Source organism: Stomoxys calcitrans, chromosome 1 (assembly GCF_963082655.1).
Source record: "Stomoxys calcitrans chromosome 1, idStoCalc2.1, whole genome shotgun sequence".
In the NCBI taxonomy this organism is placed as follows: Eukaryota; Metazoa; Arthropoda; class Insecta; order Diptera; family Muscidae; genus Stomoxys; species Stomoxys calcitrans.
The window spans coordinates 189,368,117-189,387,266 of NC_081552.1; the positions used below are offsets into that span (position 1 = coordinate 189,368,117).

Genomic DNA, 19,150 nt, shown 5'->3' on the forward strand with positions numbered 1-19,150 from the left:
AGGGGAAAAATGGTCTTAATTGATATTCAGTTTTTGCAACACAAAATTTGTGTATTATATCTTGGGTGGTGATTATGCTTTGGATTTCCCTGAATTTGTTGTGCTGATAGTTCTGGCGTTGTTTTGATTTTTTTGTATCGGTTAGTGGGGGCGAGTTATTTACATCTCCGTTAAAGCTTCGATTAGGAATGACAAGTTCAAGTTATTTTGCGATAAATAGTTCAGTATGCTGCAAAGAAAAGAGAAAATGATCATTTTCAAATTAGTTAAAAAAATGAGAAATTTTTTCTTTAAATAAATTGAACACCTTTTAATTAAAAAAAAATCACTTGAACTACATGATTTTAATGTCTTTTTAACACATTTCACTCCGCCTAATTGATATGCCGGTTAATCGAAAAATCGCTTAATTGAAATACAAATTTATGCCAAAAAAGTCACAATTCAAAGAGATTAAATCCGCTTAGTTTGACCAATGTTGCGATTTAACTAATAGCACTAGTTACAGCAAATATTCCCCATAATTTTTTTAATTCCAGATTTTTCAATTACAAATCCTTTAACTTACTGAAGTTCTGCTAATGGAAAACATTTTTAATTCTTCAAACTACTTGAACCGTCTTCCAATTACCCGGACTTCGCATTATTGAAAACGTCGGGTAATTGAAACATATTTCTTGTATTTTGCTGTTGCCAATTAACCGGATTCGATTGTATTTACTTTGCTTCTACAAAAAGAGAATGCTACATGCAAAACCCACCACTTAATTCACCACGATATCCTAACAAAACATATGAGTTGGTAACTCTGTTACCTCAGTTCGTGTACATTTCTAATCTCTGTCGGTCGTAACTTAAAGCAGTCTTTGAATTTCGTTGAAACTAACTATTTAAAATTCAGCAAATATTAAATTTTTTTTAAACCGCAGCGTTTTAATTAGCCCATTAAAATATGTTAAAAAATGGTTTCGAAAGTTTAGTTTTATTAAAAGATGTTAAAGTTGTTGCAAATCATCAACAAAAATTTGTGTGTGCATGTGCTTAAGGCAGATCGTGGTGTATTTAAAAACGTAAACAAACAAAAACATTGGCGAGAGAGCATAAAAAGGTGAACTGCGAAATGCAGTGGGAAAAAAACCCTTAACGTGAGCCGATAAACCGCAGCACGAAAAAAAGGAATGTGAAAAGTGTGGGTGACATCAGGAGGCATTTTTTAATGAGCAAAATGTTTAAAATGACCATGGTAGGTTAGGATAGAGTGGTAGACTATTTTCAAAAGATAGTCAATTAAACTATTTTGGTCCATTGTGGTACCAAAGTAGCAATAGACTAGGCCTCTAATGGGAACCGAACCCATGTCCCACAATAGTAATCCCAGCACGCTACTAGGTTAGGTTAGGTTGAAAAGAGGGTGCAGATATTAAGCTGCCTCATGCCACTATATACATATACCTAAGCCAGTAAACGGCTTGTTATGCGCTCTAAAAACTATAAAGTAAAAAGAAAATTTTTAGTTAGGGGTTCCGTGCTACTTACAAAATCCCTGCAAGCCCTACACATGCTATCACTTGCCGCACCGATTTTACATAAGTGAGCTCGTTGTCCTATGTGTCCCGTTATGATAGCAATAGCTATACTGACCTCCTTCTTACGTCCTTTCAGTAATAGCCTCGTCTTCTTACGATCTGGATCCCCCCATAGGATTTTCGCAGTCCTACCGACCGTTTCGCTGTTCCACAGTGTTGCTTGCACATTTGTCGCCCACGCCCTTAACTTAGACTGTGTCCACCCGAAAGGCTTAGGGTTCACCAAGTTTTATAACGACAGTCCTCTGGCCTTCACCGCCAATTCATCTACCATTTCATTCCTCCTTACTCCGTTATTGACCGGCACCAAAACGATGCCGATTTTGCCATCCTCAGAGAAGACGTTTATCTCCTTCTTACACTGCAAGACCGTTCGTGACCTTACCGTCCTAGTTGTTATTGCCTTATGGCAATTTTACTGTCCGTAAAGATGTTCACACTCGACGTCCTCGCGTAAGCACTACACCACTTCACGCATTCCATGATCGCCCGGATCTCCGCCTGCAGGACCGTATTATGGTCAGGCAGACTAAAACAGATCTCATTCCCTGTGTTCTCAATGGAGACCCCGAGGCCCACTCTGTCTTCGAGCTTAAATCCATTCGTGCAACAGATGTTCCAGATGGCAATACTAGGGTTCAGTCAATTCAAGACTGTGCCGCTGGCAGCAGTGCCTCGCACTCGACTTGAAGGTTCATCTCAGGTATCCGATTGGAAACCTCTTACCTGGAAGGGAAGGAAACCTGCCATCCTCAATCCATTCTCCCATAGCCTTAAGTCTCATAGCCACAGTGGCTGCCTTACACTTAATCTGTATGTCAATGGGTCGGATATCTAGAGTAGTCTCCAGTGCCCTGGTGGGCGTGGTCCTCATTGCTCCGCCTATACCAAGACAACATGTTCTCTGAACTTGTTGTATGGTCCTTATGTTGCACTTTTTCTCCATAGCAGTCCACCAAACTAAAGAGGCGTAAGTAAGTATTGGTCTTATCACGCTCCTGTAGAGCCTGTGGACTATCCTAGGATTCAAGTCTCATTTTGAGCCTTCGGCCCTTCTACATAGCACCCAACATCTATGAGCCTTTTCAATACACTCCTGAATGTGATACTTCCAAATTCAGTTTCCTGTCCAAGATCACACCTAAGTATTTGACCTTGTCAGATATCGAAATCGTCTTAATGAGGAAACGTGGTGTGTTAAATTGGTCCACCTTCGTCTTCCTCATGAACAGGCATATTTCAGTCTTCACTGGGTTAACATTGAGACCTCTGGGTCTAGCCCAGTCATATGCAATATGCAAGACCCTTTCCGCCCTTCTGCATAGCTGGTTCGGATCCTGACCCCTTAAATGTATTATAACATCGTCTGCCTAGCAGACGTGTTCAAATCCTCCCTCAATCAGCATCCGTAATAGGTCATTTATGGTGATCAACCATAAAAGTGGTCCCCCTGTGGCGTGCACTGTGCAACTTTCTCCCTTGCATTTATGCCATGGGACACACAATGTATCCAACTGTTCCTTAGCATATGGTTTATCCAGTCTCTAAGGACCGGGTCCACCCGGTACTGGTCTAAGGATTGGATCAGTATGTCAGTCCGCATATTATTAAAAGCCCCCTCGATGTCAATGCATACCGCCAGTGTGTACATTTTGGCATCGAAGGATTCTTCTATTTTATGCACAACCTCGTTCAGGGCAGTCTTCACTGACCTTCCCTTGATATAGGCTTGCTCTTTGTATTTGAGCAGTTCGCTGGATGTCCTATTATTTATCATGGTGTCCACAATATGTTCCATGGTTTTGAGTAGAAAGGACATATAGCTTATGGGTCTGTAGGCCTTTGGTGTCGCATAACTTGCCTTGCCGGGTTTGGGTATAAATACCACCCTTTCCCTCTGCTAGGCTTTCGAAGTAAACGCAAGTCCCAGGCACGCTGTGATAATATTGGCCAGGTGGGGCTCCAGATACTTTGTCTCCTTCTGTAGTAATGCCGGAAATATTCCATCAGGTCCGGGAGACTTAAATGGTTTGAAGCTCCTCAAAGATTCCTTCAACATAAATTCCAGTATTATAAACCTTTGATCAACATCATTATTCCAAGATTCCGGTGTCCCTGTGAGTACCGTCGTATCCTGTGGAAAATGGGTTTTCATCAAAAGCCTCAACATGTCCTCCGTTGTCTCTGCTCTCACTTCCATGTCGTCTACTAAAGTTTCAGTTTGGACATGGGTTTTTGAGAGAAACTTTTTATCTTGGCTGCGTCATTAACGCCATCGACCTGTTCGCGAAAAGCTTCCAGGATTCATGTTTTGTCGCTCTAGGAACCTTAATGTATTCCTTGAGCCGTGTTTAATACACATCCTAAGAAACTTCGGTGTTTTTACGGCGTGCTCTGTTATAAAGCCTGCGGACCTCTTTCCCATTATTGCGAATCTTTCCGTTCATCCAGGGTTTTTCTTGGGCTGATTTCCTTTCCTGAAGAGGACAACTATCTTCGAAGGACCCCACCAGTGCAGTCGTAATCCAGTTAATATTTTCGTCAGTGTCTTCTATGCTTGGACAATCTAAATTATCTTGCCCAAGTCTTCTTCTGAGTAGCCTTCCGATTTTTGTCCAATTGGTTTTCAACTTATTCCGGAAGCTTATCAGATTCGGCGCTGGCCGTGCTATTCCAAACCTAATGTGGCGATGATCAGAGAAAGAGTGTTCCATGGAGACCCTCCAATCCTGAACCTCATCGATTAGACTTTCCGAACATATCGTCACATCTAAAACCTCCTCCCCAATCCTATTAACAAAGGTAGCGGTGTTACCAATATTAAGTGTTGCTAGGTCGTTTGCATTCAAGAATTCTGCCAGGGCCTGGCCTTGCTTATTAATGTTGGTACTACCCCACGAAATGTGGTAGGAGTTCGCATCGCACCCTATTAGTACCCCGTTTTCTCTTTGTTTTGCTTTCCTCACCAGTCGTTGCAGTTCCGACGTGGGTGGCGGTGTCGGAGAGTCGAAAGGCAGATAAAGTAACAAGTTTCTGGACTGAACCATATCTACTTGCAAGTATTGTATGCTAAAACTGGTACTCGGCGGAGGACTTGCGTTATTTGAAATATGGTTCAGTGCAGAAACTTTGTTGCGGGTTGTCCATGGCTCCTGCGTTATTTGAAATATATCTTTTCCCCAGAGATGTCAACGTCGGATGCAACAGTGGTGAGACAGGGAGACGGTGGAGCATACCTGGCCGTCTCTCTGTCTCACCACTGTTGCATCCGACGTTGACATCTCTGGGGAAAAGATATATTTCAAATAACGCAGGAGCCATGGACGACCCGAAACAAAGTTTCTGGACTGAACCATATCAACTTGCAAGTATTGTATATGTATGCTAATGAAAAGATATATTTCAAATAACGCAGGTCCTCCGCCGAGTACCAGTTTTAGCATACAATACTTGCAAGTTGATATGGTTCAGTCCAGAAACTTTGTTCCGGGTCGTCCATGGCTTCTGAATTAAGGCATTATGTGTATATGGCAGCTAAATCTGGTTACGAACCGATTTTGACCATTTTTGACACAGTTATTGAAAGTCAAAATAAAACAAACCAGATAATAATTGCGCCCTCTACTGACCCAATGAGTTAAGTTCCGAGATCGATTTATATGGCAGCTATATCAGAACGTAGACCAATATGGCCCATTTATAGTCCTAACTGACTTACACTTGTGGAAAATTTTGCATCCTTTCGACAGACGGACATGGCTAGATCTACTTTACGGTATACCCCTCATCCAATGGTGGAGAGTATAAAAATGTTTCGATATTTACACTTTGTTGAAAATTTCCTAGCAATCAAGACCATTTGTTTGTTTTGAAAATTGAGTCGTTTTCATTAATGAATTGATGTTGTTCCTATTTCAGGTTCCTAGCTGACCTAATAAGAGAAATTGTCATTTATTCCCAACTAGCCACAGACAAACAAATAAAAATAAAGAAATATTTTATCTCAATAGCATCAATTTCTTTTATCGTTTTTGATAATTCCCTGTTTAATTGGCCGGATCATTAATTAATTGAAAAAGAAAATAAAAATACAGCACCTCACCCCACCCACCCCACAAATTAAGTATTGAGTGACCAAAGAATCGGTAGAGCAAAGTAAGTGCGATAGTGATGATGATGTCGTTTGGATTTAATGGGATTTCGAGCAATTTTAATTAATTTCAGCAAAATATTTTCAAGTTCAATATTATTTCCTTACAAATAGTGGCTTCGCATTTTGTCGAAGTGCGACATATTTTCATACAATACATGCATGGCGGGGTGCTTAAGATGGTCGCGCGTATTTATGTAAGTCAATGATCTTCAATTAATTAATTGTCACTTTGCGAAAATGAAAAACGAAACAAACAAACACTAAAGGCGACATGAGTTCATGCATTGATGCTCCAAACAAGCAGCGACTAGCAATTTCATAGAATTTATATGAGAGACGCTGAAATTCTAATTGCCAAGCGGCTACAGGCGCTTGGATCTGCAATAAGTCTGAAATAATTCTATACTGCCACCACCAATTATCGAACTCCTATGGACATCTTTGGCGAATGGATTAAATTAAGAACATGAAAGTCAAAAAATTAAAACAATTTAATAAAATTCAATAGAATGAAGAATGAATGAATGAATCTATGTATGTGTCACAACTTGGTGATACTTATCGGCTGTTATTGTCCATAACCGACATTTATTGATTGTAATATGATACTGATAGCTAAACGGAAGATCGATCGATGGTGGCTTCCAAAGTGGCAAGACCAACAGCCTGTATTTCAGCGTTGGTTATGCCCTTATTAATTACGTCGACATTTCTGAGTATGAGATGCTGGATTGATGTCAATAGACTTTGAGGGACAAATAAATTCTGGAAATTGAGATGGTGCTTCGCAAATTAAATGATAAAAAGGACTGTACAAAAGCTAGTGAAACCAAAGGAATTTAATAACTACAAAAGTTTTTATGGCGAAGTATTTGAGTCGTTATGCCCAGGCTACATGTCGCACAGTGGAATAATGCAAAACGTCTGTCATTGACTTTAGGGTAATATCGGCAAAATGTATTTTCATTTTACAAAAACTTTTATCTAAAAATGTAAAGCGCATTAAGTTTGTCCGGGCCGAATATAATATATCCTCTTCCATGGATAGCGTGGGCCAAGTTTTTTGTACGATTTATCTTAACAAGAAGATGGGCAATAAATAGATAAGAATTGCTTTTCGCAGTCTCCGGCTAACAACAAATCCACAGCCAAATTCATGGCTAGTTTCATGACACTTTTCGGTGTCGTTGAGACGCCAATACCGATCCATCGCACTTCCTGTCAGGCGGTAATATCAGCCTTGTAAAGAGTGGTTTTTTAAGAGCTATATATAAAATTCAGAAAAATGCCTGAAATCTTTATTTTAATCTATAGCACGGTCCTATTCAGCAGGAGATACAAGTTGCCTAGAGTGGAACCTGTCTCCTTGGGAGGAGAGAATGTTCCATTTACAGAAAGCGCATAATACCTGAGTGTTTTGCTGGACGGTAAATTAAACTTCAATTCCAACATTTTGGAAAGGCAAGAAAGGTAACTCTTGCCCTATACACCTGCAACAGAGCCATTGGCAAAAGTTGAGGGGGGTTTAGACCGCGCGTCATGCATTGGGTTTGTACTGCAGTTGTCCGACCTATATTGCTATATGGTTTTGTGGTCTGGTGGACGGCGCTTCAAAAGTCCACCTACTGCTCAATACTCTACTGAATCCAAAGGATGGCTTATATGTGCATCACAGCAGCACTGAGGACGACAACATCGGATACACTGAATTTAATGCTACATCTAATTCTACATGTACATCTAATGCTACATCTGGACATTGTGGCTAGAAAATCGCTGCTACCACTGCCGTGAGTCTAAGGGAACTTTCTCATGTGGCGGCTACGGACACTGTGTTATCCTTGATACAATGTCCGATGTTCCAGGGTGTGTGGATTGCACCCTACCTGAGCCGCTTTGAATAAAAAGTACTGTCAGCTATACCTGATAGAACCGATTGGAACTTCGATATCCCTGGTAATAGAAGTTACATAGACTTCTATGCGGATAGTTCTAAACAAGACGACCAGGTGGACTTTGATGTTTACTCCAACTAGAACTAGAACTAGAACGACCACTGCAGTGTATATCAAGCGGAGATCCTTGCAATTAAGGAAGTGGAGGAATGACTAAGATATATTGTCATAACGGCGATTAGCATAAATATCTTCTCAGACAGCCATTATTTCCCTGGAGAAGGTATTTCTGTCGCAGATCTCTAACGAGATGGCTGAACAGTTCTAAATTCACCTGTTCTCGGTGCCGGGTCACAGAGATATCCCAGGGAATTGTAAAGCAGACGAGCTTGCGAGACTAGGAACTACCCTACACATTCCAGGGAAACTGGAATCTGTGGGTATGCCTCTAGCGACATAGTAAAGATAGTCTAAAGGCGGCAAATTGACCGATCCCGAACGTGAAATAAAATGTTCACCGTGTTCGCCTCTTAACAAGTTCATTGTTACGCGTGCTGTGTGGCATGTGGCACCGTCTTGTTGAAACCACATGTCATGCAAGTCAAGCTCTTGCATTTTGGGCAAAAAAAATTTGAACAGCATCTCACGATAGCTCTCACCATTCACAGTTAAGTTACGAATTGCATCATCTTTGAAGAAGTACGGTCCAATGATGCCACCAGCCCATAAACCGTACCAAACTGTGACTTTTTCTGGATGCATTGGTAGCTCTTGCAATGCTTCTGGCTGATCTTCACGCCAAAATCGACAATTCTGCTAATTTACGTACCCATTGAGCCAAAAATGAGTTTCAATGGAAGAAGCGCGCGATGAACTTTTATAACAGAGCACGCATTTTGATAAGAAAATTTAATAATTTTCAAACGTTGTTCGTTTGTAAGACGATTCATGATAAAATTAAAAACACGAAACGTGCGTAAGCTCTTTAAACCAGTGTTGCCAAAGGATAATAGCTAAAAAATCACCCTTCAAAAGAACAAAAGATCACCATCTATTCTTTTCTTCTTTTGAACGAAATGAATTTGTGAGTTAAAAAGATTCGATCAAAAGTAGCTTATATAAAGCAAAATAAAGAAGGACATACTACTTTAGTTTGACTCAAATCGGTCCAGATTTGGATATAGCTGCCATATAGATCGACCTCTCGATTTAAGGTCTTGGGCCCGTAAACTACTTTAGTTTGACTCAAATCGGTCCAGATTTGGATATAGCTGCCATATAGATCGACCTCTCGATTTAAGGTCTTGGGCCCATAAAAACCGCATAAATTGTCCGATTTCGCTGAAATTGAGGACAGTGAGCTGTGTTAGGCCCCTCGATAAACTTTTGAAGATGGCCCAGATTCGGATATAGCTTAAGCCCGTAAAAAGAGCATTTATTTTCCGATTTCGCTGTAATTTGGGACAGTGAATTGTGTTATGCAATTGGACATCTGTTTCCAATTTGGCCTAGAAAGGTTCTGATTTGGATATAACTGCCATATAGTCCGCTCTCGCTTAACGGTCTTGTGCCCATAGAATGTTTTGTTCGATTTCGCTGTAATTTGGGACAGTTGGTTTTGTTAGGTCTTTCGATATCCTTCTTGAAGACGGTCCAGATCGGTCCAAATTTGGATATAGCTGCCATATAGACCAATCTCTTGATTTATGGTTTTGGCCCCATAAAAGGCGCATTTATTGTACACATTAATTTGACACAGTGACTTATGTAAGGCTTTTCGACATCCGTGTCGTATATGGTTCAGATGAGCCCATATTTGGATACAGCTGCCAAAAAACCAATATTGAACCAATCTTGAACAGTGACTGGTATTTATTAGACCACTCAATGTCCGTCACGAATTTGGTCCAACTCGGACCATATTCGGATATAGCTGTTATGGGTGCATAAAAATGCATTTTTCAACGGATTATGACTAAAGGCGGTTCACATATATACCCGAGGTGGTGGGTATCTAAAGTTCGTCCCGGCCGACTTAATGCCTTTTTATACCCGCCACCAAAGGATGGGGGTATACTAATCTAGTCATTCCGTTTGTAACACCTCGAAATATTCATCAAAGACCCAATAAAACATATATATTCTTAATCGTCTCGACGTTCTAAGTCGATCTAGCCATGTCCGTCCGTCCGTCTGTCGAAATCACGATAGAGGTTGAACTCGTAAAGCAATCTGATTGAAATTTTGCACAAATACTTAACATCGATGTAGATCGTTGGGGAATGCAAATGGGCCATATCGGTTCAGATATAGATTGAGCCCATATAAACCGATCTCCCGATTTGACTTCTTGAGCCCCTGGAAGCCGCAATTTTTATCCGATTTGCCTGAAATTTTGCATGAAGTGTACCGTTATGACTTCCAATAACTGTGTTAAGTACGGTCTAAACCGGTCTATAATCTGAATTAGCTCCTATATAAACCGATCTCCCGATTTGATTTCTTGAGCCCCAGGAAGCTTTAATTTTCATCCGATTTGGCTGAAATTTTGCACAAAGTGTTCCGTTATGACTTCGAATAGCTGTACCAAGTACGGTTTAAATTGTTCCATAACCTGATATAGCTCCCATATAAACCGATCTTGGGTCTTGACTTCTTGAGCCCCTAGAGGGCGCAATTCCTATCCGAATTGGCTGAAAATTGGTATGACGTGTTTCGTTACGACTTTCAATAACTGTGCTATGTTTGGTTCAAATCGGTCGAAAACCTGATATAGCTGCCATATAAACCGATCTAGGATCTTGCCTTCCTGAGCCTTCAATTCTCATCCGGTTTGGCTGAAATTTTGCATGAGTAGTTTTGTTATAATTGCCAACAATTGTGTTAAATATGGTTGAAATCGGTCCATAACCTAATATAACTGTCATATAAACCGATCTGGGGTCTTGACTTCTTGAGCCTCTAGAGGCCGCAATTCCTATCCGAATTGACTAAAATTCGGCGTGACGTGTTTTGTTCGGACTTCCAAAAAATGTGCCAAATATTCTTCAAATCGGTCCATAAACTGATATAGCCGCCACATAAACCGATCTGGGATCTTGACTTTTTGAGCCTCTAGAGGGCGTAATTATTATCCGATTTGGCTGAAATTTTGTACAACGGCTTCTCCCATCACCTTTAATAAACTTGTCAAATATGATCTGAATCGGTCTATAGCCTGATACAGCTCCCATATATACCTATATACCTATTTTACTTCTTAAGCCCCTAAAGGGCTCAATTCTTATTTGAATTGGCTGAATTTTACAAAACGACTTCTACAAGGGTCTTCAACATTCAATTCAATTGTGGTCCGAATTGGACCATAACATGATGTAGCTCCAATCGCATTGCAATTCTTTTCTTTTATCCTTTGTTTGCCTAAAAGAAATACCGGGATCCATACGATCCATGGTGGAGGGTATATAAGATTCGGCCCGTCCAAACTTAGCAAGCTTTTCCTTTTTGTTTTTGCTTCTAACGAAGATTGGTGAGTTGAAAAAATTGCAAACAATTTTTTGATTATTTTATCAAATTTTCCATTATCACAAGCACCGAATAATAAAGGGCAAATAACAAAATTTCCAAAGATCCTTTCACGTATTACAATAATCGAAGAACTGAAGAAATTTTGCAAGTAACACAAAGCTAAATGACCATCAATACCAAAAAATTTACCACGTTATGGTAATGCTTAAGAAAATTCATAACAAATATGTATTTCAAACGGAGACTTGAAGACAAGTGAACAGCTTTGGCTGCTTAATGCAATGGGCGGTATGTCATCAAGCCGTAATGTGGGCCAACACTCCCTAGTGCGGTGTGTCTTCCATAATTGAAAGGTTGACCCATTTGCGCAAGCGATGACTTACTTTAAAAACACAATACAGAAGAATGTTATTTAAGGTATGGAACACTACCGTTAAGATTTTCTGCTTCAAAATAATGACCATTTTATGCACTCCTTCTGTAGCCTCGAACTGAAATAAATGATACCAAATTTATGGACGACTGCAACCATACCATGAGAAGGCCTGTCTGCGAAGAGTTGCTCTTCTCCATCTTAAATTGACGTCAAAATATTTGGTCAGTCTGCGCCAATGGAATCACTTAACATGCATTCGACTGCACTAGCAGTAAAACATTTAAGAAACAAATCGCAGCAGAATGCCAACAATTTATGTCGCCTCCATGCAAGATTTTGAGATACTCTTTTGTTTCCAAGAGTCAAAGTCGCCCAACGCCAAGATTCTCTTTCTCTGTGTCTTGTACATGGGTAGCCACAGTCGGCTGCTTGGCTGCCTGCATTTGCTTGCTGGTGGTGCCCATTGCTTCTCTTTGCAGGCAAGGCAAAGCGAATTTATCTGGTTTATGGCAGATACTACCAGACATACTGGCACGAGCCAGTTTGGGTAAGAAAGCGGAAAGATACTCTAACACACATGCATATACAAAGATTGGAGGCCTCAAATGCGACTGGCATCCATTAACCAATCATCCCACCAATGAGCTACCCATTTGGCGCCCGCTTCCACACAAGACCAAGTCAACCGGCAAACAACACACTACCATTGAATTCCAAATGTGGCGCGACCGTAGAAACACAAATTTCACACCGCAGAAGAATATCAACAAAAATTGCTGATCGTTCATTCATTTCATGTTCACCGATATTAAGAGGCCAAAAATCAAATAATGGGGGGAGGGAGCTCAAATGATGCTCTGGCACGTGAGGTGGTCGTGTGAACCTTTGTTTTGCTTTTGGCTGTCTGTTGACTTTTTGTGGTGTGCGGATGGACAGACAGATGTGTATTTGGACGCCTTAGATGACATTTAGCATGGCTTTATGAAATTCTTAAAAGGAAAAATATGGCTAACTGCTCAAATACTTCAACAGTGTCAAATGAAATCAATTTCACGTTATGCATAGAAGAATATTAGGATCTGCCTATAATTGATAATTTCCGATGACTCATAAAGCACCATTGGGGAACATCATCAAACTAATTGGCCTTATTATTCATTACGTTTATGTTACGTTTAACTAATTATTCATAATCATAGTATTCCGCTATTTGCCAATTTTGAAGCGTCTTTGTGGTAAGGTAGACTGCGCATCAATAGTCCAGTACTCAGCCGGATCCAAAGGATGGCTCGTTTTTACATCACAGTTGCACAGAGGACGACAAAATCTGATACACTAATGCCTTAGGACATTGTGGCTCGACAAATTGCTACGACATCTGCGATGAGGCTAAGGGGGCTTTCTCTTTGGACATGCGACGGCTACGGACACTTTGTTATCCTTTATACATTGCCCGATGTTCCAGGCAATGTACAATAGATTACATATTGCCGAGCCGCTTAAACAAGCTTTTGCTTGTTTAAGCGTTAAGTTCGACCGAGCCGAATCGTATATACCCTCCCCCATGGATTGCATATGACACGTTCTTTGAATAACTTTTTCAAATACAACGGAGAAACATCTGCAGAGACAGATCGAACGTACTGGTGCTAAACTACCACATTTAAAATTTCAGCCAATTAATTGCATCCCTTAGAGACCCAAGAAGTCAATTCAAGTGATCCGTTTATGACAGCTATGTCAGGTTATAAACGAATTTGGACCATACTTGGCACGGCTATTGGAAGCGATAGCAAAACTTAAAGTACTTAATTTCAGCCAAATCGGTTGGTAATTGCGCCCTCTAGAGGCTCAAGAAGTCAAGATCCGAGATCAGTTTATAAGTTTATAGCTGCATCAGGCTATGAACCGATTTGAACCATTCCTGACGCCGCTATTGGAAGTCTTAACAAACCATCTCATGTTAAATTTCAGCCAAATCAGATACGAATTGCGTCCCCTTGAGCTTCAATAAGTCAAGATCCGAGATCAGCTTATGGGGCAGCTTTATCAGGTTCTGAAACGATTTGGACCATTCTTGGCCCAGCTATTGGAAGTCAAAACAAAACACCTCATGCAAAATTTCAGCCAAATGGGATAAGAGTTGCGCCCTCTAGAGGCTCTCGAAACTCAAGAAGCCAAGATCCGATATCAGTTTATATGGTAGCTATATCGAAACATGGACCGATATGCCCCATTTACAATCCCAACTGACCTACACTAACAGGATGTATTTGTGCAAAATTTCATGCGCCTAGCTTTATTACTTCGAATGTTAGCGGACATGGCTAAATCGACTTGAAATGACAAGACAGTTTGCGGATAGTGGAATGCCCCATACGGAGTAGCTGCAACGGCAGTCGCGGACAATCAGCGGTATTGAGCGGAAAGTCTCACTGAGAGGTCGAGCGGCACCGGCTCTTGATCAAATACTGGCTACAACTACAACAACAACATAGTCCCATCTGGAGCGTATAAAAATTGTGCACTACTATTCCTGAAAGGACCGATTGGAACTACAAATCACAATGTCTTTCGAACGCGTAAAGCTAGCCGTCATATCGTTTCAGATTTGAGCCCCTACAAGCCGCACTTGTCATCCGATAGGGCTGACATTTTTGCACAGAGTGTTCTTTTACGACTTTCAACAACCGTGCCAAATACGCTTCAAATCGGTCAATAATCTGATATAGCTCCAATATAAACCGGTCTCCCGATTTGACATCGTAAGCTTCTGGAAGCCGTTGCATGCAGAATCGAAGTTCTGAAGCCATTATATATTTACAAAATTAAATTTATTACAAAATACCAGCGCATTTGGAAAATAAAGGATGTCAAAATTTCGATTTTGCCTAAAAATCCGAACTCTAGTTATGACCAACAACTGTGCCAAGTACGGTCCAAATCGGTTTATGCTTATTTAGCCCCCATATAAACCAATAATCCTAGTTGGGCTCATAAAAGCTTTCATTTTTGCCTGGTTTGGCAGAAATTTTGTACATAAAGTAAAACTATGCCCTTCAGCTAAAGCCGACTCCAAGATGGTTGAAGGAAGACAGGTGCGGTCGCAGTTCCATTCTGGATGCTATTGATGCCGTGGGTAGACTGAGAAGTATCTCCGACTATCTGGCACCGGTACCTATTGGGACTAAGGCATTCAGAATTCGTTTTCCCGCGAGGAACGAATGGAGAATCGGGGGATGAGACCTCTATCTTCACTGATGGCAGCAAGATGGATTCAAGGACTGGATTGGGTGTCTACTCCGACGCACTTAGCATCGGTATATCTCTGATACTACCGGACAAGTGTACGGCCTTTCAGGCAGAGGTCTGTGCCATTACAGAAGCCGCAAGAGAAATTCTGGTAAGAGATCTACCGCCCTCAAAACACAGGATTTATGTGAATAGAATGATGCTGCTCAAGGCCTCGGGTTCGAAGGCGGTGAGTTCGTGGTGTGTGGCTATCCCTGGATAGGTTCCGGATTCACGATGTGACGCTTATATGGGTTCCCGGATATGAGGGGATTCCGAGGAATGAAGGGGTTGATGATGCGTCGGGCGAACCAGGAGACTATCGAAAATTTGATCTATTCATGCCGGATCTGCTCACCTGCCTAAGAAGGCTGTTCTTCTGCGATCTGGGTGACCTTGCTAACGTAGCAAGATTTGTGAACAGAACGGAATGGTTCCGACGGCGGGTGCGATAAATTCCGGCGAAGATACATACGCGCTTGCGTGAGTGATAGGCGTTTCACCTCCCGCTCTGGTTCTTCATTCTTCTAACTCTTTTAATCGTGTGTAACCTCTGGAAATGGTCCGAGGTCTCACTTTTTTCTCTTCTCTTTCTTTGGGCCAAACTGGACTCCGTATGAACTCACCTATGGTGGGCAACCCATTCAACCTTACCTAACCATAGTGGTTGGTTCCCAAGATTCCTCCCGGCTGAACTTAGAACGAATCTGAATAAGAATTACCTCATTTTAATACTCAAGGCTTCACATCAAGACAGAGCTACCATATAAACGGTAGCTATATCCGGTTATAGATTCATTCGGGCCGTAATTGGCACAGTTGTTGGAAGTCGTAAAAAAATGCCAGCCATTGTGCAAAATTTCAGCCAAATCGGATAAGAATTGCGGCATGTAGAAGCTCAATAAGTCGGTTTATTTGGCAGCTTTATCAGGTTATGGAACAATTCGGACCATACCAGGCACAGTTGTTACACATCATAACACAGAGACTTAAGACATGTAATCTGGATGTCGGTTTATATGGCATATATATCAAAACATGGACCGATTTGATAAGAAGTATTTTTGCAAAATTCAAGCGCCTAGCTTTTCTCCTTCGAAAGTTCGCGTGTTTCCAACAAGCAGAAAGATGAACGAACGTGGCTAAATTGACTCAGAATGTCAAGAGTATCAAGAAATTATACACTTTGTTGGGCATCAGATCAATATTTCGATGAGTTACAATTCCGCTTGTAACCGTTTGGAATAAGTACACCCCCATCCTATGGTGGAGGGCACTTCATATGACACTTGCGTGCCATAGCTCGTAATTGTCATATATCGTACTCGTAAATGTTGTCTGTTGCTTACAAACAACAAGTCATTATCGAGCAACAAATGGATCGACCAGCCGGCCAATCAGTCAACCAATCCAGCAATTCTTCAAGACGCCGACGCTGAGGCCTCATCAATTCATGTTTAACTACAATTTAATTGTGTCTGATTGTTTTGCATTGTTACTGTGTTTCTGTTACTGTTACTGATTTTGATTTGTTTGTGTTGATATAAATTCAATTTCAAGCAATAAAAAATGAACAGAACTAATTCCTTAAAAGGAAAATTTTCCATGGGCTCGCGCTTGATGTAAATGTCACAGATAAATAGTGAAAAATGGCAAAATTTCACCCAAGCAATGGGACACATTGAAGGAAGCAACTGAATAGTTTCTTACAAGAAAAAAAAACATGCTAAGTTCGGCCAGGTCAAATCTTGGGAACCCACCTCCATGGTGGGTTCATGTGTACCGTACGTACAAAATTTCTGCCAAAAATTGAAGCTTCATGGGAACGTAGAAGACTAATCAGTAAATCGGTTTATATGGGAGCTATATCACGTTAAACACTGCTTTGGATCATACTTAACACACATGTTTGAAGTCATAACAAAACACACCATGCAACATTTCACCCAAATAGGATAAAAATTGCATTTCCCAAGGGCTCAAGATGTCAAATAGGGCGATCGGTTTATATGGGAGCTATATCAGGTTATTGACCGATTTGAGCCATACTTGGCACGAACGTTGGAAGTCATAACAAAACACAACATGCAAAATGTCAGCCAAATCGGATACCAATTGCGGCCTCAAGGGGCTCAAGATGTCTAATCGGGAGATCGGTTGATATGGGACCTATATCAGATTATAGACCGAATTTGACCGTACTTTGCATGGTTGTTGGAAGTCACAAGAGAATACTACATGCAAAATTTCAGCCAAATGGAATAACAATTGCGGCTTCCAGGGGCACAAGATTTCAAATCGAGAGATTGGTTTATATGGAAGCTATATCCAAACCAAACCGATATGGCCCATTTGCAGTCCCCTACGGCTTACATCCATAAGAAGTATCTGTGCAATATTTCAAGTAGATATCTCTATACGTTCGATCGCTATTGCGATTTCGACAGACGGATGGACATGGCTATATAGACTAAGAACGCCAAGGTGATCAAAAATACTTTATGGGGTCGCAGATCAATATTTCGGGGTATTACAAACGGAATGACTGGATAAGTATATCCCAATCCCGTGGTGGTGGGTATGAAAAGAGTTCGGGACAAGAAATTAATATAGTTGTCGTTTTTTGTCCCATTTTAATGGTATGTGCCTAAGAAATTCTTGTACCTGGCAGCCATTTGTATGTTGCTCTAAAGATTTTTGTCATTAGACATGAAAGTATTTTTGTACTTAACTTTAAAAATTGTCACTTTCCAAGGTTAGCTTAAGCATTCTACGTAGTAGTCAACGACAGGGAAGTCAACGAACATAAGCAGAATTTGTGGCTGGAACACTTGGACCAATGTAACTTAGTTACCAGCGTAGGCAAGTTGTGGTCTACTTTTAACTCACCCTCGAACGCCGGTAGGTGGGATGAGAGGATTTCAGTTACTTTTGGCGATGTGACTGTGACTAATCTGAAGAGCTGCACCACGTTGTTCAACCGCCATTTAATTGTGCATTTGCAGAGTGACAGGGCTAGGAGAAGAGCCATTCGTTGTATCGGTGGTCCTGAGCCGATGCATAGCCATCACAATTTACTGTGGACGAAGTTACGAATATCATTTGTGACGCGAAGTCATCCAAGGCATTGGGCCCCGACAGAATTTCTATATTGATGCTGAAGAATCTGGATTTGCCTTACAACTGTCCTCATCCTGTCTTTGAAAACTCTTATAGTACCCGATGTCTGGAATATGGGAATAGTGGTCCCGCTTCTGAAGCCTCGAAAGGTCCGGAGTAAGGGGGAGTTGTACAGACCGGTCTCCCTTCTCTCACCAGTAGCCAAAACGCTTGAGGGACTACTCCTCCCGAGCCTCGTTGGAGAATTTCCATTCGCATCAGCATGCTTTTCGAAGACTGCATAGCACTACAATTGCTTTGCATGTCAGCAAAGCACACATTTGCCGTGGCTTCAATCAGCACAGGCCATGTGATAGGATGGTCCTCGCAGAACTGGACCTATGGAAGGCATGAGTCCCGAATTGTCTACGTCGTTGCCCGTCTTTGTGCAATTAAGGGATAAGAAAACACAACACCGTAGAGTAAAACAGGGAGTTCACCAACGCGGTATGATACAACCGGCACTGTTTAACCTCTACCTATCCTCCATTCCACCCCCTCCAGACGCCAAGGGGATAATGTCAAATGCGGACCATTGTACGATCATGGCATCAGAACCCCCAACCAAACCATTGATGAGCTCTGCGATAGGTTAAACGACTACCTCAATGAACTTGCCACTATTTTCGCTGCAAGAGATTTGAATATATCTGCCACCAAATCTTCAGCCACATTACTCACAACAGATACGCGTGAGGTGAATAATGAGGTGAATGCGAAAGACGATGGAGAAACGATTCCGACCGCCAAGTGTCCCAAAATACTTGGTGTCACAATTGATATGGCACAGCAATTTGCGATAAGGTCAAAAATTGAAACAAGGTCCTCAATTCACTTGCCGGCAGCACTTGTGGTGCTGAAAAAGAAATCTTGTTTACCATGTACAAAGCCATTGGCCGGTCAGTGGTTAGCTATGCAGCGCCAGTGTGGTCTCGTCAGCTCTGTGACACGCATTGGAATAATATTCAGATCTGTCAGAATGCCGCCTTTCGAATTGCGACAGGCTATCTCATCAGTTCTCACGTACACCACCTCCATCATGAGACAAAGACCGTTCCCCTGCAAAGACATAACTGCACGTTATCTAAGCAATGCCTTCTGGCCTGTTATAGCAGGGACCAGCCGAATCATCATCTCATGGATAGGTACCCGAAGCCCAATA

The 19,150-nt window shown here is 41.4% G+C and overlaps 1 protein-coding gene across 1 annotated transcript in view; it reads right to left on the reverse strand.

Annotated features, from left to right (window-relative positions):
- Window positions 1-139: 139 nt before the first annotated feature.
- LOC131998580 (uncharacterized) overlaps window positions 140-19,150 on the reverse strand; it is a 32,159-nt gene continuing 13,148 nt past the window's right edge. Inside the window, exon 2 of the mRNA XM_059371080.1 lies at window positions 140-229. Coding sequence (XP_059227063.1) covers window positions 222-229 — 8 coding nt within the window. The 3' untranslated portion in view covers window positions 140-221. The remainder of the gene's footprint in view (window positions 230-19,150) is intronic.